General features: G+C 41.6%; 2 protein-coding genes across 2 annotated transcripts; both read right to left on the bottom strand.

Moving 5' to 3' along the window:
• Positions 1 to 6,295: 6,295 nt before the first annotated feature.
• Positions 6,296 to 7,264, bottom strand: LOC102259929 (olfactory receptor 7A10). Its single transcript, XM_005876325.1, has one exon. The coding sequence runs from the start codon at positions 7,262 to 7,264 to the stop codon at positions 6,296 to 6,298; it is 969 nt and encodes a 322-aa protein (XP_005876387.1).
• A 5,392-nt stretch (positions 7,265 to 12,656) lies between these two features.
• Positions 12,657 to 17,831, bottom strand: LOC102259630 (olfactory receptor 7A10; the record flags this gene model as incomplete). The annotated part of the gene is made up of 2 exons (XM_005876324.2): positions 16,926 to 17,831; positions 12,657 to 12,671 (listed from the first exon to the last, which is right to left on the bottom strand). Coding segments are annotated over exons 1-2 (921 nt in total), but the record flags the coding sequence as incomplete, so codon positions are not given.
• Between the last annotated feature and the right edge of the window lie 9,521 nt (positions 17,832 to 27,352).

Genomic DNA, 27,352 nt, shown 5'->3' with positions numbered 1-27,352 from the left:
AGTGGGAGTGGCCCCTGCCTGAGGGCACTTTGGCAGCTCTGGCCCTTCTAGGAGAAGGTATATTCCCATAATTTTCTTTCTGAGTAGACTGTAACAACATGAAATCTTGCATATAAGAAGAGATCTTATCTTATTTCAAAACAGAAACAAAACAACCCCTAAGGTACATAAATGAGTACTCCCAAAAGGAGGGACTGAGACATTAGCCTTAAAATCTTATCTCACACTAACCCAGAACAGCAAATGACCTTCAGTCTACTCAGAAAGAAACAAACAGCAGAGACAGAGAATTCCCTGTGTTCATAAAATGGTGAAGAATAAACTAAGTCCCCAAAAGATAAGAAAGTACGCAAAGAACATCTGTAACCAAAGTTATATGACAGCCAAACAAAACTCCCCCTAGCTAAGCATTTCAGTGGCTGATGCTGTGAGAAATGCTCACCTGTTACAGAAGAGCAAAGAAATACCAAGCACACTTCCTAGAGAAAGGGAGGGACGCTGTTTATTAACATTACGGACTCCGGGAATAATTTCCAAATCAGAGTGAAGAAACACGCAGAGAGCCTGTCTATATATATCCCGCTGGGGTCTTTGTCTTGCAGATATGGTTCTGCCCCCCTGTGGGCTTACAGGAAGGCCCCCAGGTGTTGGGGGTTCCCAGGTCATATCCGATGATCTGTCCTGGGGCCAGCGATAACGACCTTCTCCTCCCCTACCCCCCCCAGGGCAGTGCATTGTTCAGTTTTTATGGCCTGACAGGCCTTGCAAGACCAGTTTCCTCCTCACATCTGTAAATTCAAATAATGGACTTGGAGACAGAAGTATGGCGAAAATGAGACTTTTAATACCTTCTTGCAAGAGCGGGGTTGAACAGGCACAAACAGAGCAGCGATCGCAGGCTATTTATCCCTAGGATTCAAGAGTCCCCACTCTGGTTCCTCATTGGCTGAGTACTATGAGGCTAACAGCTTTCCTCATAAGTCGTCTAGGTCTCATTGTCTCCCATTGGGAGATTAAAAAAAGGGCTGAGGCCTTTTCTAGTTGTCTCCACCTCCCCCTGTCTAGTTGAGGTGGGTGTGAGGTGTTTCATCCTGGATACCTCGGGGGTTTCCACCCTGTCGCTGGCTCACATACAGTTTTTTTTTTTTTCTTTCTTATACCCTCTCCCCTACTCCCTACATTCTGTTTGCTCTGGGGAAATTCAGTAACAATTTCCATTAAAAGTTGACTACTCTGAAGATGGATCACAGAGGCCTATTTCCTACAATGCCTAAAGAAGGACATCTGGGAGGGTCCCCAAAATTAAGAATTCTCGGTAGCTTCTGGGAAGTTTTTGCAATCCATGCCATGGGGTCAGCCTGCCACAAGCATCTGGGGGCCCCAGCAAAGTGGGATTGTTATAGTTATGATTGTATTAGTATGTAGTGACCCCCATATTTCAATATTAAGTTGTATCCCTGTGTGAGAACCCCAAAACCCGAATGTACTTTCTCAAATGAGTGAACGCCCAGAACTTGTACCCTAGACCCATATCGCACCAGTACAGTACAGCACACCACAGCCGGCAGCCACCGATAAGGACCGTTGTGTTTACTCGACCACATAAAAACCCCGGACTTTTGACACTCAGGGTCTCCTGCCCCGAGAGAAGAGGATTCCACGTCACCTTGTGTTGGAGGGGTGATTAGGGCCGGCAGCCGCCACTCGCAACCGCTGCAGACGCCCGGTGCCAGTCCTGATCACTTGGCACCGTCAGCGGGTGCGCATGGTGGCTGCCAGCCCCGATCACCCCTGAGGGCTTCTCCACATCCCCCTGCTCCTGAGGGGCAATCTTGGCAGCAGCCGCATGCACCCACTAACGGTGCCAGCCCTACTCACACCCACTGCTGGTGCCGGCCCCAATCACTCTGCACCAATAGTGGGTGTGAGCAGGGTCTGCACCATCAGTGCATGGGAGCAATGGTGACGGGAGCAGGGCTGAGGGCAGACAAGGGACTGGGGCTGCCATGGGTCACGTAGAATGGGCTGAGACCCGCCCCTGTGCCCACTGCAGCTTTGCGGCCCACAGTTACTTTCAAGGTGCACAAATTCATGCACTGGGCCCCTAATAGCTATATATGAGGCCACTTCTCTACTGGAAATATCAGGGGAGAACACTATGTAAAGTATGTGATTGTCTAACTACTATATTGTACACCTGAAACCAATGCAAAATCATATTAAAAGAAAACTGTATTTGAAAAGAAGTCTAATACTGAGAAATTTGTCTGACTGGCCTTTGTGTCTTGAAAGAATTGATTTATGGTGGGGTCACAACCCCTTATATCTCTAGAAAATTACTATTTACCTCTTTAAGGAAGGAAAGATATTTGTTCCTTTAATATAAAACCTTGGGCTCTATACTTGTTGGCTTCATAATCATTTAGCAAAAAAAAATGAGGAATTTCATAGTTATTAGTATAGTGCAAGTTAAGAGCTGCCATTAAGTCCTCACTATAAAACATTTATTAAATATGAGATACATTTAGATTTTCTGCAACATAACCTAGCTTTGCACATTATTGCAATTGTCAAAATGTATGTTATATAAAAATTTATTTTATGAGGTAGTACATTTATACACTACCTTCTCTATACAGAAATGGGGCACAGAGGGATTTAATGTTGTGCTCCAAGGTATAAGCCAGGAAAGAGAAGGAGCTTTAATTGGAATCAGTCAGGACACTTCCAGTTCTGAGACTCTGGGACAGTGGTTCTCAAAAGGAGATGACATTGCCCTTGGGGATATTGTAATGTCTGAAAGGAGGTTGCTAAGCATCTACAATGCACAGGACAGCACCCAGCACAAATAATTATCCAGCTCCAAGTGTCTACAGTGACAAGCTGACAACACCAATTCCAGACCAGCACCTCTCCATTTCATAGGCATACAAATCACCCACGTTTGTAGCTCGAACGCAAATTCTGATTGATTAAGTCTCCAGTGGGCCTGGAGACTACATTTCTGACAAACACCCAGGTGATGTTGATGCTGCAGGTCCTCCTGGTCTGTGGACTGCACTTTGGGTAGATGGGCTGTGGCTCTGTGTCAGAGTCTGGTGTAGGTAATTTGAGGTCTTCTGCACCAGGATTCTTCTGAGTATGAAACTTTGAAAGACAAGTTTATCTCTCACTCTAAAGGGGAGGATAAATTCTATGTTTGATTCTTTCATATTAGGGCTCCACAGTGACATCAAATAATTTATACCAGGAAAGGCTTTGTAGTGTAGAGAATAAGAGCCTCAAAAGAGAGCAAAATCCTAATTTGGAGAACTTTGGAATGTTAGCTCATCGAGCAGGGTTACTAAAATAGATGAAATAAAATTATAAGCTAATGATCTTAGCTCAGATTATGCAGATTGGACTAATGTCATCTCAATGGTCCTCTAAATGTGGGAGAGAGTAGGAGAAGAATTGGAGTCAGAGAGACATTAGAAGATGCTATGTTGCAGGTATTGAAGATGGAGGAAGGGCCTTGGGTCAAGGAATCAGGTGGCCTCTAGAATCTGGAATAGGAATTGAGAATAGGAAAGGATTTGGATTGTGATTGGAAAGGGATTGCATTCTCCCCTGAATCACCCTGAAAAAGCCAAGCCTGGCAGTCATTTAGATCTACGATCTTTAACAACCCATTTCCAGTATTTGAAGATCTATAAAAGAGAAAGCTGTTTGTTTTAAGTCACTAGTGTGGTAATTTGTTACAACAGCAATGGGAAACTGATACAGACATTTATCCAGTAAGATATTATTGCAGAGAACTGAATTTAAGCAATGCAAGTCATTCAGATAGCTTCCCTTGGCAAGGGCATTTTGTGTTGAAATTCCACATTAAATATAGAAAATATGAGAGCTGATTTAGAGCTATTTGGCCTGATAGATGGTACAAAGGATTTCCCATTGAATAAGTGTTAATGTGGTTTTGAGCTGGAGGCCTTTGAGGCATTAAGATACAACAAATAATTTATTAAAGTTGAGTTCACACATTTTGCTTTAAATCTTTTTGTCAAATTTCTCTGTTTGTTCTATTTCATGTTAATTTGCACATTTCTTTTATTAAATTTCTGTATTTTCCAAATTTCTCTCAAGGCTTCTTTCATCATAGATGAGTCTATGAATGAGTCTGTGTGCATGTGCATAAATATGTGTGTGTTTATTTGAAGTGCACACACAAACACACACTCCTCATTCTTGAATATTTTCTTTGGACTCAACAAAATATATTTAACATTTTGTTTATACCTTACAATATTCTGTTGAAGTAAGGTTTTTTATTCCACATTATCTTCAGAAAGAAGAAAACTGAAAACAGGTGGATAACATTTTTAACAATTACATAATGCAGTTAAAACTCAATGTGCATTATCTCAAGTTATATACAAATGGATCCACCCACCATGTACTCTTAATTTATGTATTGCTTCTTTAATTCAGAAAATTGCATTTTTAAAACAAATTGCAGTTGGTTGTATGTAATTATACTCCAATATATCAATTAGAATTAAAAATTCTAGTGATGTATAACTCATGTCAGATCAAGAACATAGGTAGCTGAGTCACACCAGACATTGGTGGGAAATATATCACATAACTTGGAAGAAAGCAAGGTTTCATATATAAGTTATAGAAACTGTGATATTAAAATAAGGCAATTCACATTTGATAAACTATTTTTACATAATCTGCAAGATCAAATCACAGACATATATGCATGATATATGTATACATATACAGATGTTAAACACCACATATTGGTTGAAGAAAGAAATGCAATGCAGATGCACAAAACATCATGAAAGAGCTTTAGAAACATAATGTAGCGATTCATGATGAGCCCAGAAGAGATCAGAACAACTTCCCACCATACAATCCATTTTCATTATAAAGCCATTATATTAAAACAAGTGCTTTTAGGATGGCTTGTAATGCAGAAATAGCTAACTGATACAATAATAAAAGAAAACTGAGATCAATGATAATAATTTGCTTTTTACCATTCTAGGTATTTGTACTGATATTTGAAGATAGCTTCCATGATTAATTTGTTATTGAAGTTTATTTCAGATAACTGCATTAAAAAGTGTCTTCATTGAGATTCCCTATGGATAACCAGAAAAGGTTGAAAGAATATGCACGCTTGTGTAAAACCTATAACTCTGAATCACAAAATTGGACAGAAATTCAAGGTCACCAGTGAGTTATCCTTTGGTCACTTATGTACATATATGACATATCTATGGATCCCTTATTAGTATATATAATGGATGAAAATGATAGGGTTCATTCCCTACCCTTTTAGTGGTTACAAAAGTATTTAGAGTCGGGGAAGATGCTTCATTTAGAACAATAGAGGGAATCATATTTGAAGGCAGCAATGTAAGTTTTCAAGTGGAAGCAGGAGATATTTCAATAGGAAACATAATTAAGGCAAGAAAAACTCCACCCCAATGTTAAATCCCTCCACACAGTGACACCGAACTTACATCAGTAGGCAAGCATACACCATAAAAAATAGTTTGCATAGTAATAAATGTATGACTTAAAATTTTGCTTCGTCATACTTAAGGTCATCTCTGACTCTAAGGGCATAGTATGTGAAACAATTTATAGAACTTTGTGTTTCCACATCAACTAGAATTGGAGACATGTATTTGATTGTCAGTTTGCCAGTGACTATGGTAAGAATGTGGATACCAAGCTGACTATGATACATGATCATAATGAGGTAAGCCAACCCAATGACCTCTTAAAATACACACTGTATATTAAAGTGTACATTTTCAGAAAAAGCAGTAATGGGGAAGTGATATATGAAATAATGAAGTACAATGATGATGCTCTTATATTTTCCTTTCCTATGAAATGATATAAATGGCTTTAGTTACCAAGTGCACTTTATTTCCTTAGCAGTAGTACAACCGATATATTTTTCTTTTAATGTAATGAAAGAAACATTACTCAGTATGATAGATTTTATTTCAAAAGAAATTGGTCTTAAGAAATCTATGTACTCTCATGAGATAAATAAGAATTTCTAAATATTTCGTCCAAAGTTGGGAATCAATTTGGGAGGGAAGAAAAATGACAAAGGGAAAGCGGTTAGATATCACAAAGTCAAGAAAATACTAAAGTGATTCAATTAAATTCTGCAGAAATCATAGAAACAGACACTCCAGGAATAAACAGAGAGAGTAAATTGCACTTTCACAACCTGATCAAAGAATCAAAACATCTGGCTTTGAGGCTTTGAGTCCAGCTGTCATGTGCATTTCTTCAGCCCTAGGACAAGTCGTCCTTTCATAACTGCCATCCCAAGCAATCTCTTCAGGGCCCTCTTTATGTCTTTGTTCCTGAGACTGTAGATGAAGGGGTTCAACATGGGTGTGACCACAGTGTACATCACTGAGGCTGCTGCACTTGAGTGTGAGCTATGAGTAACAGCAGAGCTGAGGTACACTCCTAGGGCTGTACCATAAAACAAGGAGACAACCGAGAGGTGAGACACGCAGGTAGAAAATGCCTTATACTTCCCCTGAGCTGATGGGATTCCCCAAATGGAGGACACTATCTTAGAGTAAGAGTAAAGGATACCAACAAGGGGACCACCACCCAGGAGCCCAGCTGCAAAATACATCACCATGTTATTAAGAAAGGTGTCAGAACAGGCAAGTAGGACCATCTGTTTGATTTCACAGAAAAAGTGGGGGATTTCCAAGTCTGTACAGAAGGTTAGTCGCAACACCACTAAGCATTGTAACAGGGAATGCAACACACTCATAATCCAGGGCACCAGAACCAGCAGTCCACAGAGCCGGGGGTTCATGATGACGGTGTAGTGCAGGGGGTGGCAGATGGCCACAAACCGGTCATAGGCCATCACGGTCAGGAGGAAGTTGTCCAGTCCTGAAAATAATAGGAAAAAATACATCTGTGTGATGCAGCCTTCATAGGTGATGACTTTGTTCTGTGTCTGGATGTTCCACAGCATCTTTGGGATGATGGTGGAGGTGACACAGATGTCTACCAAGGACAGGTTGGAGAGGAAGAAGTACATGGGCGTGTGGAGGTGGGAATCTGAGCTAATGGCCATGATGATGAGCAGATTTCCCAACACAGTGATCAGGTACATGGAAAGGAAAAGCCCAAATATGAGGGGCTGCAATTCCGGTTCCTCTGATAATCCCAGAAGAAGAAATTCTGAAAATCCTGTGAGGTTCCCTAGTTCCATGTGGTGGAGGTGACTACTAGGATATAGAAAAAGTAACATGACTAATTGTCCTACAAGCAAGCGTTAGTAACCTAGCATAAAGGCTACTTTCTATATTGTAGAATCAAGTAATTAATTTCTGTATTTGGTGTATGGCCTGGTCTCCTTTAGGACATCCCTAATGCTGTTTCTCATTAAACTTTCCTTTTCCATGTGAAGACAGTTGAAGAATTCTTGAGTCTTACTCAATACTTTCAGAAAGAAAAATAATTTTAAAAAGCAAGAGACTCACTGCAAAGGTCAGCATGTTCACTATAGTTAATAATACTGTATTGGGTATTTTAAGTGACTTTACCACAAGAAGAAAATATTGTAACTATGGTGGTGACAGCTATTAACTAGACTTACTGTGCAGGTCATATTGCAATACATACAAATACAGAATTATTATATTATACACCTGAAACTAATATAATATTTTATGTCAATTATACTTCATTTAAAAAATTTTAAAGTAACAGAGAGGACAGTATAGGACTGACTGACTGATGGGACCACACAAAATTGATAAACTTTATACATTCTTTATAAACACATATACATAAAAACTAAATGAAAAACAGTCAGTTTGTATAAAAAACTCCAATTTTTTGTTATAAAGAATCCAATAAAAAATCAAATAAGAGAATATAGGCAATAATATTGTGTTAAGTCTGCACAATGACAGATGAATACAAGACTAGGTGTGGCGATCACATTGTGATATATGTAAATGTTGAATTACTCTAGTGTACACCTAAAACTAATATAATATTGTACACAAACTATACTTAAACATAAAATGGAATAAAAATACTTTGATATAACTCTCCAAAAGCAAAGAACTTTCATGTGTACAACATAGTGCAAATTTATTGGATGACAACTATACTTTAATTTAAAATAAATAAATTAATAAGCATGTACAGGAAAAAACTCACAGAGATAAATTTTAATAGAGACTCCAAATAATTTACAAACCCACAAATTTCATTACTCAGCCTCACAGGTAATGAAATAATTGCAAAGTGAATCTCATTACCTTACTCGTTTTCATCTGCCAAATACATTTTTAAAATGTGAATAGCCAAGGTGAGAGAACATACTGTGAAATGTATGTCTCATGCACTGTGATTGCAAAGGTGTATTTGCTGCCTTTCTGGGTTTGGATATTTCTCATCCATATGGAAACATAGTCTAATATGCCCCATCATACAATTTAAAAAATGCGCTCACATCACAGAGTATTCCTCCACAGTTAATAACCTGTTTGTCTATTCCTCTTAACTGATAAAGTCCTTGAACTTGTGGTCTACTTCTACTGGGAGGACTTTACACCTCGAATGCCCTTTCTTTTTGTTTACTTTTTTTTAAACAATGATGGCTGTTTTTTAAAAAAATATATCTTTATTGATTTCAGAGAGGAAGGGAGAGGGAGAGGGAAATAGAAACATCAATGATTAGTAAGAATCATTGATTGGCTGCCTCCTGCATGCACCCCACTGGTGATCGAGCCCGTAAGCCCAGGATGTGCCCTTGACCGAAATCAAACCTGGGACCCTTCAGTGCTTAGGCTGCTCTATCCACTGAGGAAAACCAGCTACAGCTCCAATGCCATTTCTTAATTTGCCTTCCGTTAGTAACATTTAAATGTCAACATTGGAACTTACATTTCTGAGTGCAGTGTTCACTTGCCTTTGAGCACCGTGAATAACACATTACTGTATTGTAAAGCCAGCCAACAATCACAGTGATCACTGGTACCTGGGCTATGTTCTCATGGGTACTAAGGTGACTTCAGGTACAAGTTCTTGGTTTACAATCTCTCTGATCCTCTCCTGCCATGTCTGTTGGGCTCTGGGACTCACCTACATGGGAACTCTGAGAGGAAGGTTTCCGTGTGGAGGTCCAAATTCTTGCCTGGATGGTTGGTGATGCAGACCAGAGCTCTGTCCCAGACAAGACAACAAGGAGTCAAGCACTGGTCTCCCAGACAGATTTAGGACTTTAAAACCAATGACCACGTTCCTTCCTACCAAAGGTTGCACATGCCGAGGGTCTGCAGTAGAGTTGCGATTTACATGCTCTGTGTCTGCTCATTAGGCACATCTACTTCTTGTTACTCTAACCTCTAAGCACAGGATCCCCCTGGGGGACACTAGTGTGGACAGAATGGAAACTCTTCCTGCTGATTCTCTGTTCCCAGGAGTCTATGTAATAAGACAGGTGAGTGCAGCTGTGGTTAGTCCTTCATTAAATGCCCTGCTTCCTGACATCTACATCTTCCCGCACCTCATCTCAACTCTGAGTCAAAGTTTCTGAATAAATGGACCTCGAGGGTATTATGCTCAGTGAAAGACAGATACCATTTCATTTCACATATATGTTGAATCCAAAGAGAAAAAAAAATTGAAACACACTAATAGACATAGAGAGAGGACTGGTAGTTGCCAGATGAGAAGGGGCTTGGGAGACTAGAAGAAGAAGGGATTCAGAAGTAAAATTGGTAGTTACAAAATATCATAGGCTGTATAGTACAGCATAGAGCATATAGTCAATAATATTGTAATGACTATGTATTTGGCCAGTTGGATATTGAAAATATCAGGGAAACACTTTGTAAAGTATATGATAGTCTAAGCACTATGTTGTGCTCCTGCAACTAATAAAAAAAGATTGAAAGTTAACAGTATTTGAAAAAAATCTATACTGAAAAATTTTTCTGACAGGTCTTTGGGTCTTCAAAGCATAGATTTATGGTGGGAACACAACCCCCGATATCTCTAGAAAATGACTATTTCCTTCTTTAAGAAATGGGGGACATTTGTTCCTTTTGTATGAAACCTTGGGCCCTATACTACTTGGATTCATGAGGGTTTAGCCAAAGCAATTAGGAATTTGATAGTTATAGCACAAGTTAAAAGCTGCCAGTTAGTCCCTTACTATGAAATGTTTATTAAATATAGATACATTTAGATTTTATGCACCATAACCCAGCTTAGCATATTATTATAATTAGAAAATGTATGTTTTTACAAACATGCATTTTATGAGGTAGTGCATCTATAAACTACCTTCTCCAATACAGAAATGGGGTCCAGAGGGATTTAATGTTGTGCTCCAAGGTGTAAGTCACGGAAGGGATGAAGTTTTGATTGGAATCAGTCAGGACACATCCAGTTCTGAAATTCTGAGGCAGTGGTTCTCAAACAGACAGGACTTTGCCCCTGGGGATACGGTAATGTCTGAGGGAGGCTGGTAAACTCTTACAGTGCACAGGACAGCACCCAGCACGATTAGTTATCCAGTTCCAAGTGTCACCAGTGAAAAGGTGAGAACACCTATTCTAGACCTACAGCTCTCCATTTCATTAGGCAAACAGATCACCAAAGATTGTTGTTTAAATCCAAATCCTGATTGATCAAATCTCCAGAGGGTCCAGAGACTGCATTTCTGACAAACGCCCAGGTGATGTTGATGCTGCAGGTCCTCCTGGTCTGTGGACCACACTTTGAGTAGGTGGGCGGTGGCTCTGTGTCAGAGTCTGGTGTAGGTAATTTTAGGTCTTCTCCACCAGGAGTCTTCTGAGTATGTAATTTTGAAAGACACGTTTTTCTCTCACTCTAAAGGGGAGGATAAATTCTGTGTTTGATTCTTTTTTTTTAGGGATCCGGGATGACATCATATAATTTATACCTGGAAAAGGCTTTGTAGTTGGCAGAATAAGGGCCTCAAAAATGTCAACGTTCTAATTCAGAGAACTTTGGAATATGTTAGCTCACAGAGCAGGGTAACTGAGATAGGTGAAATAAAATTATTAGCTAAGGAGATTAGCTCAGATTACCCAGGTTGGACTAATGTCATCACAATGGTCCTCTAGATGTGGAAGAGAGTAGGAGAAGAACTGGAGTCAGAGAGACATTAGAAGATGCTATGTTGCTAGTATTGAAGATGGAGGAAGGATCATAGGCCAAAGAATGCAGGTGGCCTCTAGAATCTGGAATAGGAAATTAGAATATGAAATGAGTTGGAAAGGGATTTCATTCACTCTTGGATCACCCAGAAAAATGCAAGCCCTGCAGTCATTTTTTTTTTTTTTTTTATCGAAGCTCATTAAGACCCATGTCAGGCTTTTAACCTCTAGAACAGTGGTTCCCAAACTTATTTGGCCTACCGCCCCCTTTTCAGAAAAAAATATTACTCAGTGCCCCCTGGAAATTAATTTTTTTAAAATTTTAATAGCAATTAAACAGAAAGATATATGTATTAATGTTTCTACCTTTTTCGTAAAATATAGTAAAGAAAGGTGTAAATTAGAAACATTGAAGTTTGAAATTATGAAACTATTTATTGAACTCAGAATAGAAAGGTAATACAAAAAAAGTTAAAACAAATGCACCTGTGGCCATCACCGCCCCCTGGATCGCTGCAGGACCCACCAGGGGGCGGTAGCGCCCACTTTGGGAATCACTGCTCTAGAACTTTAAGATAGTGAGTTGTTTGTTTTTGGCCACTGCTGTTTTAATCTGTTACAACAGCAATGAGAAACTGATACAGACATTTATCCAGTAAGATATTGTACCAGGGAACTGAATTTAAGCCTCGCAAATCATTTCGTTAGCTTCAGTTGGGCAAAGAAATTTCTGTTGAAATTCCACATTAAATAAAAAAAAGTTATAGCTAATTTAGAGCTATTTGGCACCATAGATGGTACAAAAAACTTCCTATCATGCAAATGTAAATGTGGTTCTGAACTTTGAGGCATTAAGATACAAAAATAATTCATCATGATTAAGGTCATACATTTTACTTTAAATCTTTTTTTCAAAATTTTGACATTTTACTCATACAACTTAACAAAAGGAAGATAAACAATCCAATAAAAAAAAATGGACAGAGGACCTAAATAGACACTTTTCAAAAGAGGACATACAGAAGGCCAAGAGACATGCTCAAAGTCACTAATCATCTGAGAGATAAAATTCAAAACAACAATAAGGTACCATCTCATACCTATCAGAATGGCTATCATCAACAAATCAGCAAATGACAAGTGCTGGTGAAAATGCGGAGAAAAAGGAACCTCTTGCACTGTTGGTGGGAATGCAGACTGGAGCAACCACTGTGGAAAAAAGTATGGAGTTTCCTCAAAAAATTAAAAATGGAACAGCCACTTGACCCAATAATCCCACTTCTAGGAATATATCCAAAGAAATCAGAAACACCAATCATAAAGGATATATGCATTCCTATGTTCATAGCAGCACAATTTATAATAGCTAAGATTTGGAAACAGCCTAACTGCCCATCAGCAGATGAGTGGATTAAAAACCTGTGGTACATCTATACGATGGAATACTACACTGCTGTAAAAGGAAGGAACTCTTACCTTTTGCAACAGCATGGATGGATCTGGAGAGCATTATGCTAAGTGAAATAAGCCAGTTAGAGAAAGATAAATATCACATGATCTCACTCATTTGTGCAATATAATGAACAACATAAACTGATGAACAAAAATAGAGCCAGAGGGGGAAAATATTTTTGAATATAATAGAAGTAATCCTGTTATTTGCAGATTTTTAATATTTTCTACAACTTTTGTAATATAACTCAAGAAGATGCACAATAAGTTTTAACTGCATTATGTTACTGTTAAAAATGTAATTCATCTGGTTTCACTTTTCTTCTTTCTGTAGATAATGTGGAATAATAAACCTTAACTTCAACCCAACATGGTAAGGGTGATCGGAGCCCTGCTCGCACCAGTCTTGGCTGGCCTGAGGCCGCCTGCTCGCTGGCCCCACCCCTTGCTGCCACAGGTTGGGGCCTGCCAGCTGGGGGCAGCTCCTGCATTGAGCGTCTGCTCCCTGCTGGTCAGTGTGTGTCATAGCAACCGGTCGTTCTGCCAGTCATTCCGCTGTTCGGTCAATTTGCATATTAGAGTTTTATATAGATAGATTCTTTATCCCAATATAGGAAATTATACATACACTAGAGGCCCAGTGCACGAATTCATGCACGGGTGGGGTCCGGCCAGCCCGGCCCCAATTGGGGAGGATTAGGACTTGGACCTGTAGTGAGGAAGAGATGGTGGGAAGTTGGCCAGCCTGCCTGCCTCTACTGGGGCCTGATCAGGGCTGGGCAGGCTGGAGGAAGGGGCTGCGGGCAATTGACCTGCAGGCCCCACCCCCGATTGGGGTTGTGGGGTGATTGGGGCCCAGTGGCCTGGTGGAGGGGCCATGGTGGTTGGCTGGCCGGCCCTGTCCCTGATGGGGTGGAGGGACCTATCTGGGGTAGGGCTGGGTGGGGGGGAGGGGCTGAAGGATGTTTGCTGGCCAGCCCTGCCCCCTATTGGGGTGGAGGGTGCGATCAGGGGTGGGGCAGCCAAGGGGAGGGGCTGCAGGAGGTTGGCTGCCCAGCCCCAGCCCCTATTGGGGTAGAAGAGTCCAATCAGGGCAGGCCAGCAGGGGCCAGGGCCTGCAAGCTTGGCCAGCTGACCCCACCCTGATCGGGCTGGTTCGCTGGCCACAGTGGGTGTCATAGCGACCAGTCATTATGGTCATTATGGCAGTTAGGGTGACTGGTTTTTTATATGTATAGATTTGAAGATATCATTCATGATTACTCTGTTATATTTCAGATAACTGCATTAAAAGTGACTCCATTAAAATTCCCTTCTAGGTAACCAGAAGAGCTTGAAAGATTATGCATGTTTGTGTAAACCTTATCACTCTGAATCACAGAACTGGACAGGAATTCCAGCTCTTTGGCAAGTCATCCTTTGCTCACTTACATACATACTGGAGGCCCGGTGCACAGATTCGTGCACCAGTGGGGTCCTTCAGCCTGGCCTGAGCCCCCTTGCAATCCACGAACCCTCGAGGGATGTTGGAGATCTGTTTTCGGGCCGATTCCTGCAGGCCAGGCTGAGGGACCCCACTGATTCTAGTCTTTACTAATAAAAGGGTAATATGTTAATTAGACCGGGCATCTTCCGGATGTCCTTCTGGACATCCTTCCAAACAAAGTCACAGTGGCTGCAAGGGCTGAAGGCAGGCAACCATGGTAGCGGCTGTGAGGGCGAAGGGCAGTTCACTGCCACGAGACAGGCTGTGAGGCAGGCTGCTGCTGCTGTGGCAGCAAGGGCTGAGGGCAGGCCACCACAGAGGCCAGCAGTGGCAGCAGCAGTGGAGTGATGGGGGCGCACCTTCCCCTGATAGGCCCAGTCGCCTCCCACATAGGGAGGCCAGAGGCAGCGCAGTGGCGGGGTGATGGGCCAGAGGCAGCATCAGTGACTGGGGTGATGGGGTGGCGCCTTCCCCTGACAGGCCCAGTCGCCTCCTGCAGAGGGAGGCCAGAGGCAGCAGCAGTGGCGGGTGATGGGCCAGAGGCAGCAGCAGTGGTGGGGTGATTGGGGCGGTGCCTTCCCCTGATCAGCCATGCACCTCCTGTAGAGGGAAGTCATCAGTAGGACATCCCCTGAGGGCTCCTGGACTGTGAGAGGGGACAGTCCAGGCTGAGGGACCCCCACCAGGTCCCGGGTGCCTGCGGCCAGCCAGAGGGAGGAAAGCCTGGGTCCCAGTTGCCTGCGGCTGGCTGGAGGAGGGAAGCCTGGGTCAGGGTGCAGGGGCCAAGGCAGAGGCGGTTAGGGGTGATCAGGCAGGCAGGTGAGCAGTTAGGGGCGATCAGGTAGGCAGGCAGGTGAGCGGTTAGAAGCCAGCGGTCCCAGATTGTTAGAGGGTTGTCTGACTGCTGGTTTAGGCCTGATCCCTGTAGGGTCCGGCCTATACCGGAGGTCAGACATCCTCTTAGGAGTCCTGGATTGGAGATGGTGCAGGCTGAGATGAGGGACCCCCCGCCATGCATGAATTTCGTGCACTGGGCCTCTAGTATGCATATAAGATCTTTGGTTAATCTCTTCCTGCACTCCTCCTTTCCCCCTTCCTTCTGAGATTCATCAGTCTGTTCCATGTTTCCATGCCTGTGGTTTCCACTCCTGCATTGAGCATCAACCCCTTGGTGGTCAGTGCGCATCATAGCTATCAGCCAGTCAGCCAATCACTTAGGCTTTTATATATATAGATATGAAATATCTATAGAGCACATATTATATATATCATCAATAGATGATAACGATATAGTTCATTTCCTATCCCTTTAGTGATTAAGACAATATTTACAGTAGGAGGACATGCTTTATCCTAATATATAAAGAGCCAGGGGCCGTCATGACTGAAACAACCAGATGGATGACCAAGCAGCAGGCTGCATGGGGTGACCAGGCTGGCGGGGGTGGGGGGGAGTTGGGAGAAGCCAGGCCTGCAGGGGGGCAGTTGGGGGTGATCAGGCCAGCAGGGGGTGCAATAAGGGGCAACCAGGCAGGCAGGGGGGACAGTTAGGGGTGACCAGGCCGGCAGAGGGGAGCAATAAGGGGTGATCAGTCTTGCAGGCAGAAGCATTAGAGGTGATTAGGCTGGCAGGGGGGGGGGCAGTTAGGGGCGATCAGGCAGGCAGGCAGGCAGATGAGCAGTTAGGAGCCAGCAGTGCTGGATTGTGAGAAGGAAGTCCAACCGATCCCTTGGTATCGGGTCTAAACCGGCAGTCAGACACCCCCAAGGGGTCCTGGATTGGAGAGGGTGCAGGCTGAGCTTGGGGGGGGGGGGGCCTTCCCCCCCACACCCGTGCATGAATTTCGTGCATCGGGCCTCTAGTTTAGAATAACAGAGGGAATCCTATTTGCAGGCAGCAATGAAAGTTTTCAAGTGGAAGCAGGAAGATAGCTCAGTAGGAAACATCATTACACCAAACAAAGCACCACAGTGATAAATCCCTTTGCACATGGACACCGATCTTGCATACATCAATGATTAAACTTACACCATGAAAAAAAATACTTTGCATTATAATAAATGTATGACTTAAAATGTTGCTTTCTTATACTTAAGGTCATCTCTGTCTCTAAGGGCATATTATGTCAAACAATTAGGACCAGAATTGGAGATATGGACTTGATTATCAGTTTAATAATGACTATGATAAGAATGTGGACATGAAGTGAAATAAGATAGAGGATCCTAATGAGGGAACACAGCCAGATGACCTCTTATAACACGCACTATATGTTAAAGTCTACATTTTCAGAAAGAGCAGTTATGGTAGTGATACAGGAAGAAATGATGTATAAAGAGGGTTAAACTGTGCTCTTATATTTTTCTCTCCTATGAAATGATATAAAGGCTTTGGTTACTAAATGCAGTTTATTTACAACTCATGATTTTTCTTTTAGTAAAATGAAAGAAAAATTACTCAGTATGATAGATTTCAAAATAAATTGTTCTTAAGAAATCCATGTAGACTCATGAGATAAATGGGAATTTCCAAATATTTCATTCAAGGTTGGGAATCAACTTGGCAGAGGAGGAAAATGACATAGGAAAAGCTGTTAGATATCAGAAAGTTAAAAAATTAATAAAGTGATTCAATTAAATTGTATAGAAATCATAGAAAAAGAAACTCCAGGAATAAACAAAGAGAGTAAATTCTACATCCACAACCTCTGGCTCTGAGGCTTTGAGTCCAGCTGTCATGTGCATTTCTTCAGCCCTAGGACAATTGGTACTTTTATAGCTACCATCCCAACAAGTCTTTTCAGAGCCCGTTTTATGTCTTTGTTTCTGAGACTGTAGATGAAGGGGTTCAGCAGGGGTGTGAGAACTGTGTACATCACTGAGGCTGTTGCACTTGAGCTATGGGTAGCAGCAGAGCTGAGGTACACTTCTAGGCTTGTTCCATAAAACAAGGAGACAACTGAGAGGTGAGATGCACACGTAGAAAATGCCTTATACTTCCCCTGAGCTGATGGGATTGCACGTATGGAGGACACTATTTTAGAGTAAGAGTAAAGGATACCAACAAGGGGACCACCGCCCAAAAGCACAATTCCAAAATACATCACCATGTTATTAAGAAAGGTGTCAGAACAGGCAAGTAGGGCCATCTGTTTGATTTCACAAAAAAAGTGGGGGATTTCCAAGTCTGTACAGAAGGTTAGTCGCAACACCACTAAGCATTGTAATAGGGAATGCAATACACTCATGACCCAGGACACCAGAACCAGCAGTCCACAGAGCCGGGAGTTCATGATGACCATGTAATGCAGGGGGTGGCAGATGGCCACAAACCGGTCATAGGCCATCACGGTCAGGAGGAAGTTGTCCAGTCCTGCAAAGAGTAAGAAAAAATACATCTGTGTGATGCAGCCTTCATAGGTGATGACTTTGCTCTGTGTCTGGATGTTCCACAGCATCTTTGGGACGGTGGTGGAGATGAAACAGATGTCTACCAAGGACAGGTTGGAGAGGAAGAAGTACATGGGTGTGTGGAGGTGGGAGTCTGAGCTGACGGCCAGGATAATGAGCAGGTTTCCTAACACAGTGATCAGGTACATGGAGAGGAAAAGCCCAAATATGAGGGGCTGCAGTTCTGGTTCCTCTGAAAGTCCCAGAAGAAGAAATTCTGAAAATCCTGTGAAGTTCCCTAGTTCCATTTGGTGGAGGTGACTACAAGGATATAGGAAAAGTAACATTTCCCAAAAAAAGCATTAGTACTAAAGCATGAAGACTGCATCTATATTGTAGAATTAAGCAATTAATTTCTGTATTTGGTGTATAGCCTAGTCCAGTTCTGGCGAACCTATGACACGTGTGTCAGAGGTGACAGGCGAACTCATTTTTTTGGTTGATTTTTCTTTGTTAAATGGCATTTAAATATATAAAATAAATTTCAAAATATAAGTGTTTTTTTTACTATGGTGGCAAATATCAAAAAATTTCTATATCTGACACGGCCCCAGAGTTAAGTTAGGGTTTTTCAAAATGCTGACACGCTGAGCTCAAAAGGTTCGCCATCACTGGCCTAGTCTCCTTTAGGCCATTCCTAGTGTCATTTTGCATTAGAATTTCCTTTTCCATGTGAAGGCACATGAAGAATTCTTGGATCTTATTCAATTCTTTCAGTACAAAAAAGAAAAGTAAAAAAGCAATACATGAGCTGTCAACTCAGCATGTTGACTATAGTTAATACTGTATTGTGTATTTGAATGTGGCTAGCGTGTAGATTTTAATTGTCTTTATCACGAGAAAAAAATTGTAACTTTGTGTGGTGACAGAGGTGAAGTGGACATTGTGGAGGACATATTGCAATATGTGCAAATACAGAATCATTGTGCTGTTCTCCTGAAACTAAAATAATGTTTTATGTCAATTATTCTTTTTTTTTAGTGTTTATTTCATTTCATTTTATTTTTTAAATTGTTTTATTGTTTAAAGTATTACAAAGGGTATTACATATGTGTCCTTTTTTTAAAAATTATACTTTAATTAAAACTTTTCTAAAGCAAAAGCAAAAGATCCAGTAGGACTGACTTACAGATTGGACCACATGAAATTTATGAACTTTATTCATTCTCCACAGTCATTATTAAACTGATAATCAAGTCCATATCTCCATTTCTTTGTTAGGAAGAATCCAATAAAAAATAGAATACGAAAATATAGCAAACAATATTGTGATAGTCTGAAACGTGACAGATGATTACTAGACTTGGTGTAGCAATCACATTTCTATGTATATAAATGTTGAATCACTATAGTGTACACCTGAATATAATATTACAAACTATACTTAAACAAAAAACAGAATAAAAACACTTTGATAACACTATCAAAAGCAAAGAACTTTCAAGTGTGTAATATAGTGAGAGTTATATTGGATGTCAACTATATTTTAATTTAAAATAAATTAATTAATAATCAAGTAAAGCCAAAAACTTATGCAGACAAATTTTAATAATACTCTAAATGGCTTACAAACCCACAAATTTCATTACTCATTCTTACAAACCCACAAATTTCATTACTCATTCTTATAGGTAATGAAATAATTACAAAGTGAATCTCATTACCTTACTCTTTTTCATCTACCAAGTAAATTTCTGAAATGTGAGTAGCCAAGGTGAGGGAACATACTGTGAAATATCTGTCTCATGCACTGTGATTGCAAAGGTGTATTTGCAGCCTTCCTGGGTCCGGATCTTTCTCTCCCATATGGAAACATAGTCTAATATGCCCCATCATACAATTTTAAAAAGGCTCTCACATCATTGTATATTCCTCCACAGTTCATAACCTAGTTGTCTATTCCTATTAGTTGATAAAGTCCTTGAACTTATGTTCTAGTTCTACTGGAAGGACTTTACACTGCAATGCCCTTTCTTAATTTGTCTGCTATTAATACCATTTAATTGTCAACATTGGCACTTTCATTTATTTCTGAGTGCAGTGTTCACTTTCCTTTGAGCATCATGAATAAATACATTAATGTATTAGTAAAGCCAGCCGACAACCACAGTGATCATTGGTCCCGGGGCTATATTCCTAGGTGAGTTTAGGTACAAGTTCTTGGCTTCCAGTGTCTCTGATTCTCTCCTGCCATGTCTGTTGGGCTCTGGGACTCACCTGCATGGGAACTCTGAGAGGAAGGTTTCCCTGTGCAGGTCCAAATCCTTGCCTGGATGGTTGATGATGCAGACTAGAGCTCTATCCCAGACAAGACAACAAGGAGTCAAGCACTGGTCTCCCAGACAGATTTAGGACTTCAAAAGCAACAACCACGTTCCTTCCTATCAAAGGTTGCACATGCTGAGGGTCTGCAGTAGAGCTGCTATTTACGTGCTCTGTGTCTGCTCATTAGGCACATCTACTTCTTGTTACTCTAACCTCTGAGCACAGGATCCCCCTGGGGGACACTGGTCTGGACAGAATGGAGACTCTTCCTGCTGATTCTCTGTTCCCAGGAGTCTATGTAATAAGCCAGGTGAGTGCAGCTGTGATTAGTCCTTCGTTAAATGCTCTGCTTCCTGACATCTACATCTTCCCGCGCCTCATCTCGACTCTGAGTCAAAGTTTCTGAATAAATGGACCTCGAGGGTATTATGCTCAGTGAAAGACAAATACCATGTAATTTTACAGATATGCTGAATCCAAAGAGAAAAAAATAAAATTGAAACACACTCATAGACATACAGAAAGGACTGGTAGTTGCCAGATTAGAAGGGGCTTGGTAGACTAGGAGAAGAAGGGATTCAGAAGTAAAATTGGTAGTTACATAATAGTCATAGGCTGTATAGTACAGCATAAAGAATCCTATATAATAAAAGAGTAATATGCAAATTGACCATCCCTCCAACACACAAGATGGCCGGCAGGGGAGGGCAGTTGTGGGCAATCAGGCCAGCAGGGGAAGGCAGTTAGGGGTGACCAGGCTAGCAGGGGAGGGCAGTTAGGGGCAATTGGGCTGGCAGGGTAGCAGTTAATCGTCGATCCAGCTGGCAGGGGAGTGGTTAGGGGCAATCAGGCAGGCAGGCAGGCGAGCGGTTGGGAGCCAGCAGCCCTGGATTGTGAGAGGGGTACCAGATTGGAGAGGGGCAGGCTGGGCTGAGGGACACCCCCCACCCCGTGCACAAATTTTGTGCACTGGGCCTCTAGTATAGTCAATAATATTGTAATAACTATGTATATGGCCAGTTGGATACTGAAAATATCAGGTGAACAATGTAAAGTACATTCTAGTCTAAGCACTATGTTGTGCGCCTGCAACTAATAAAAAATACTGAAAGTAAACAGTATTTGAAAAAAGTCTAATTCTGAGAAATTTGTCTGACTAGTCTTTGAATCTTCAAAGCATTGATTTATGGTAGGGACACAACCCCTGATATCTCTAGAAAAACTCAGACATTTGCCAAAGCAATTTCTTCACTGATACTGCTCCTAGTGCAATGGAAACTGAAGAGAAAATAAACAAATGGGACTACATTGAACTAAAGTCTTTTGCACACAGACAACAGGGGGGTGAGGAGTAATGTGAGGATAAGGACACATATGTAATAACTTAATCAATAAAAAGTAAATAAATTAATTAAAAAATTAAAGAGCTTTATCTAGGTAGGACAGGTTCTACGTGGACACATAACTCTAAACTTGAGATTTTCTGAAAACAGCTCTGACACAATGGCCTATGTCAGCTATTACCAGCCATCCAATGCCAAAGATATAGCCTCAAAAAGCCTTGAAAAACCTGAAGGAGGCACTGTGATGGGAGAGAGAACATAGTTTTCACAGTCAGGAGGACCTGAGGTCAAATTCTGTTTACCTGCTTGGGAACCTGAGACAAGTCCTATAACTTTTCCAAACTGTGGCTTCTTCACATGTAAAATAGAGCTCTTTGCAGGGTTGTTGGAGACAGTGAATAGAATAAAAGCCTGAATATTAATACTAAATGCTAACTAAATGTTAACACCTAGTCTCCTTTTCTCTCCTTTCCTTTCTTGTCCTCCCCTATGAGGAAGCTCCATAACATGGACTATATCTTTAAAAATAGACCATGATATTGTAGAAGTTCATGAATTGGTGAAGAGGTTGAATTGGTTTGGGATGGCAATTCAGTATTTGTTCATGTGTCCCCGTCAGTTAGCTGATGTGGTTCCCAGGACTGCATTGAGCAGGATTCTGTGGCCATGTTTGGACTCAAGGGGAAAAATACTGTGATGGATTAGTAATGTCTGCCATGGTATGGAATGGGGGGGAGTGTTGATATGTATGCCAAACATTTGGCATAGCGAAACTAGATAGCTTTGGCAGTCTTTTCCAGCTCAATGTGCTGATATTCAAATGAATGGAATGCTGCTTGACAGGCCTGTGTCCCTGTGTCGGAGGGAGCCAGGGGCAGTCATTGACAATTATAAAAGCCTGTCTGAATCACATTCAATAAAGTTTGATGCATTTTGATTAAAAAAAAAAAAGCTTTTGCACAGCAAAAGAAACCACCAACAAAACAATAAGAAAGTCCACTTCATGGGAGAATATATTTGCCAATGTTATCACTGATAAGGGTTCAATCTCCAACATTTACAGGGAACTCATACAACTTAGCAAAAAGAAGATAAACAACCCAATCAAAAATGGGCAACGGACCTAAATAGATACTTTTCAAAGAAGACAGAAGGAAGGTCAAGAACATATGAAAACATGTTCAAAGTCACTAATCATCGGAGAGATGCAAATCAAAATGACAATGCAGTACCATCTCACACATGTCAGAATGGCTATCATCTACAAATCAACAAATGACAAGTGCTGGTGAGGATGTGGATAAAAAGGAACCCTCGTGCACTGCTGGTGGGAATGCAGACTGGTGCAGCCACTGTGGAGTTTCCTTAAAAAACTAAAAATGCAACTCCCATTTGACCCAGTGATCCCACTTTTAGGAATATATCCCAAGAAACTAGAAACACCAATCAGAAAGGATATATGCACCCATATGTTCATAGCACCACAATTCACCATAGCTAAGATTTGGAAACAACCTAAGTGACCATCAGCAGATGAGTGGATTAAAAAACTAAGGTACATCTACACAATGGAATACTATGCTGCAGTAAAAAAAGAAGGAGTTCTTACCATTTGCAACAACATGGATGGAACTGGAGAGCATTATGCTAAGTGAAATAAGCCAGTCAGAGAAAGATAAATATTACATAATCTCACTCATTTATAGAATATAATGAACAACATAAACTGATGAACAAAAACAGATCCAGAGACAGAGGATCATAGATCAGAACATCAAACCTCAGAGCGAGGGTGGAGGTAAGGGGGAGAGATCAACCAAAAGACTTGTATGCATGCATATAAGCCTAACCAATGGACACAGACAACAGAGGGGTAAGGTCATGAGTGAGGGGCTATTGGGGGGATAAGGACACATATGTAATACCTTAATCAATAAAGAAATTAAAAGTAAAAAAAAAATGAGGGATATTTGTCCCTCGTATAAAACCTTGGGCTCTATACTTCTTGGCTTCATGACAAAACAATTAGGAATTTTATAGATACAGCACAAGTTAAGAACTGCCATTTAGTCCCTCACTATAAAATGTTTATTAAATACTAGAGGCCTGGTGCACGAAATTCGTGCACTGGCGGGTGGGGTTCCCTCAGCCCAGCCTGCCCCTCTCACAGTCCGGGAGCCCTCAGTGGATGTCCTACTGACGACCATAGTCTGGCAGCAGAGGCTCGGAGCAGGCATCCTGTGTGTGTGTGTGTGTGTGTGTGTGTGTGTGTGTCCGCTGGGGGCTTGCCCCCAGCTGCATTGAAGGCTCAGAGCAAGCACTGTGTGTGTGTTTGTGTGTGTGTGTGAGTGTGTGTGTCCCCTCTGGGGGCCTGCCCTCAGCTGCATAGAATGCTCAGAGCAGGTGCTGTGTGTGTGTGTGTGTGTGTGTGTGTGTGTGTGTGTGTGTCTGCTGGGGGCCTGCCCCCAGCCACACCATGGAGGCTTGGAGCAGGCGCCCCTCTGTGTTGATCTCTCAGGCTCCTGGCCTCCACTGCGTGTTGTACTCTCCCTTGAGCTGTGGCCAGGGTGTGGTGCTGCCTGCAGGCTGCGCTTTCCTGCTCACAGATTGCCAGATCGCAATGGAGACCTGAGGGCAGGCCCTCCTGGGTGCTGCCTGCAGCCACACTTTCCTGCTCTGTGCTCTCCATGGCAACCCAGGAGCAGGCCCACCCGGGGGCTGCCTGCCCTCTGCACTTTCCTGCTCACGGATCGCCATGGGGTCCCGGCTGGCAGCGGTACTTAGGCAGCACATTGGGGTCCAGGCTGGGGGGGCACACAGGGGTCCGGATGGTGGCTCAAGCTGTCCCGCCCTGCCTGCAGTATGCAAATTAGCAGCCATCTTTGTTGGTGGCTAATTTGCATATCGCACTGATTAGCCAATGGAAGGTGTAGCGAAGGTAAGGTCAATTACCATCTTTGTCTATTATTAGATAGTATAAGAGATGCATTTAGATTTTATGCACCATAAACCAGCTTAGCACATTATTACAATTAGCAAATGCATGTTTTACAAACATGCATTTTATGAAGTGGTACATCTATAAACTAACTTCTCCAATACAAAAATGGGGCACAAAGGGATTTAATGTTGTGCTCCGAGTTATAAGGCAAGAAAGGAAAGGGATTTTGATTGGAATCAGTCAGGACACTTCCAGTTCTGAGATTCTGGGGCAGTGGTTCTCAAACAGAGATGACTTTGTCCCTGGGGATATTGTAATGTCTGAAAGGAGCCTGGTAAACACCTACAATGCACAGGACAGCACCCAGCAGGAAGAGTTATGCAGCTCCAAGTGTCAATAGTGAAAAGGAGAGAACACCTATTCTAGACCAGCACCTCTCCACTTCATAGGCAAACAGATCACCAAAGTTTATAGCTCAAATGCAAATTCTGATGGTTCAAATCTCCAGGAGGTCCAGAGACTGCATTTCTGACAAGCTCCCAAGTGATGTTGATGCTGCAGGTCCTCCTGGTCTGTGGACTGCACTTTGAGTAGGTGGGTCATGGCTCTGTGTCAAAGTCTGGTGTAGGTAATTTTAGGTCTTCTCCACCAGGAAATTTCTGAGTATGTAATTTTGAAAGACAAGTTTTTCTCTTATTCAAAAGAGGAGGATAAATTCTGTGTTTGATTCTTTTATATTAGGGCTCCACAGAGACATCAAATAATTTATACCTGAACAAGGCTTTGTAGTTGGCAGAATAAGGGCCTCAAAAGATGTCAACATCCTAATTCTGAGAACCTTGGCATATGTTATCTCACAGAGCAGGGTAACTAAAATAGTGGAAATAAAATTATTAGCTAAGGAGATTAGCTCAGATTACCCAGGTTGAACTAATGTCATATCAATGGTCCTCTAAATGTGGAAGAAGTAGAAGAAGAATTGGAGTCAGAGAGACATTAGAAGATGCTATGTTGCAGGTATTGAAGATGGAGGAAGGGCCTTGGGTCAAGGAATCAGGTGGCCTCTAGAATCTGGAATAGGAATTGAGAATAGGAAAACATTTGGATTGGGATTGGAAAGGGATTTCATTCTACCCTGGATCACCCAGAAAATCCAAGCCCAGCAGTCATTTTGTTCTAGGCCCTTTATTACCCATTTCAGGCATCTGCTCTCTAGAATTTTAAGATAGAAAATGTTTTGTTTTAAGCCACTAGTGTGTTAATTTGCTACAACAGCAATAGAAAACTGATATAAACATTTATCCAGTAAGATATTGTTAGAGGGAACTGAGGTTAAGCCTTGCAAATCATTCAGCTAGCTTCCCTTGGGCAAAGTTATTTTGGGTTGAAATCCCACATTATATAGAAAAAATTAGAGCTAATTTAAAGCTATTTGACCCCATTCATGGTATAAAACATTTCCCACCACATAAATGTAAATGTGGTCCTGACCTTGTGGCTTTTCAGGCATTAAGATAGGAAAAATAATTCATTAAAATTAAGGTCACACATTGCACTTTAAATCTGTGTCAAATTTTTTATTTTTCTCTATTTCATGTTAATTCAGACATTTCATTTTTATTTATATACTAGAGGCCCGGTGCATGAAAATTCATCCACTGGATTGGGGTGGGTCCCTCAGCTCTGCCTTCCCCCTCTCACAGTCCGGGAGCCCTCAGGGGCGGAAGATGACCAGGCGACCAGGGGAAGGTGACCCCCCATCACACCTCTGCTGCTGCCACTGCCAGCAGCACAAGCCTCGGCAGGCCCTGGTTACCTGAGCCTCGGGCAGCCCTGGGCGGCTGGGGTGCTGAGAGGTCTGGGGGACTCCAGAGGCAGGCATGCAGAGCAGCCAGGCAGGCTTGGCCTTGCCATGTACCTGCTGCCCCAGCGGGGCTGAGGGGACTGGGTGCCACCATCTTGTGGTTGTGGGCGCCGCCATATTTGAGGCCATGGAAGTCAATTAGCATATTCCCTCTTTATTTGCTGTGGGCACCACCATCTTTGAGGGCATGGCAGTCAATTAGCATATTCCCTCCTTAATCGCTGTGGGCGGTGCCATCTTTGAAGGCGTGGTACTCAATTAACATATTTCCTCCTTATTGGATGTGGGCACCACCATCTTTGAGGGCGTGGCAGTAATTAGCATATTCCCTCTTTATTGGCTCTGGGCGCAGCCATCTTTGCGACAGCATGAGGGTCAATTAACATATTCCCTCTTTATGAGATAGGATTCTTCAAATTTCTCTCAAGGTGTCTTTCATAATAATAATAGATTTGGATTATGAATGAGCATGTGTGCATGTACATATATATGTGTTAGTGTGTACATGAAATATATATACAAATGAATACACTTACACACACTGCTTATGCTTGAACATTTTCTTTGGACTCAACAAACATATTTAACATTGTATTTGTCCCTTGCAGCATCTGTTTGAAGTAATGTTTATTATTCCACATTATCTTCAGAAAGAAGAAAACTGAAGACAGGTGGAGTACATTTTTGACAGGAACATAATGCAGTTAAAACTTATTGTGCATCATCTCAACTTACATATAAATGGACTTACCCACTATATTACTCTTAATTTATATATGGCTTCTTTTTTAATACATGGCTTCTTTAAGTCAACAAGTTGTACATTTAAAATGTTTTCAGTTTGTTTTATGCAATTATACTTCAATAAATTAGTTAGAATTAAAAATTCTAGTGATTGATAACTCATGTCAGATCAGGAGCACAAGTAGCTGCATCACACAGGACAGTGGTAGTGAATATATCTTATAACTGGGAAGAAAGCAAGGTTTCATATATAAATATGGGAATTGTGATATTAAATTAAGGCAATTAACATTTGATCAACTATTTTTACATCAACTGTAAGATCAACACAAACACACATATATATATGCATTAAACATCACATATTGATTGAAGAAAGAAGTGCAATACAGATGCACAAAACATCATGACAGAGGTTTAGAATCATAAGGAGCAACTCATGATGAGCCCAGAATAGATCAGAACAATGTCCCTCCATACAACCCCATTTAATTATGAAGGCAATATAGTCAAACAAGTCCTTTTAGGATGGCTTGTTATATAGCAACAGCTATCTGATACAATGATAAAAGCAAAAAAAACTGAGATGAATTATAATCATATTCTATCCCC

Source organism: Myotis brandtii, unplaced genomic scaffold (genome assembly GCF_000412655.1).
Source record: "Myotis brandtii unplaced genomic scaffold, ASM41265v1 scaffold485, whole genome shotgun sequence".
NCBI lineage: Eukaryota > Metazoa > Chordata > Mammalia > Chiroptera > Vespertilionidae > Myotis > Myotis brandtii.
This window is presented reverse-complemented; position numbering and strand designations above follow the sequence as displayed.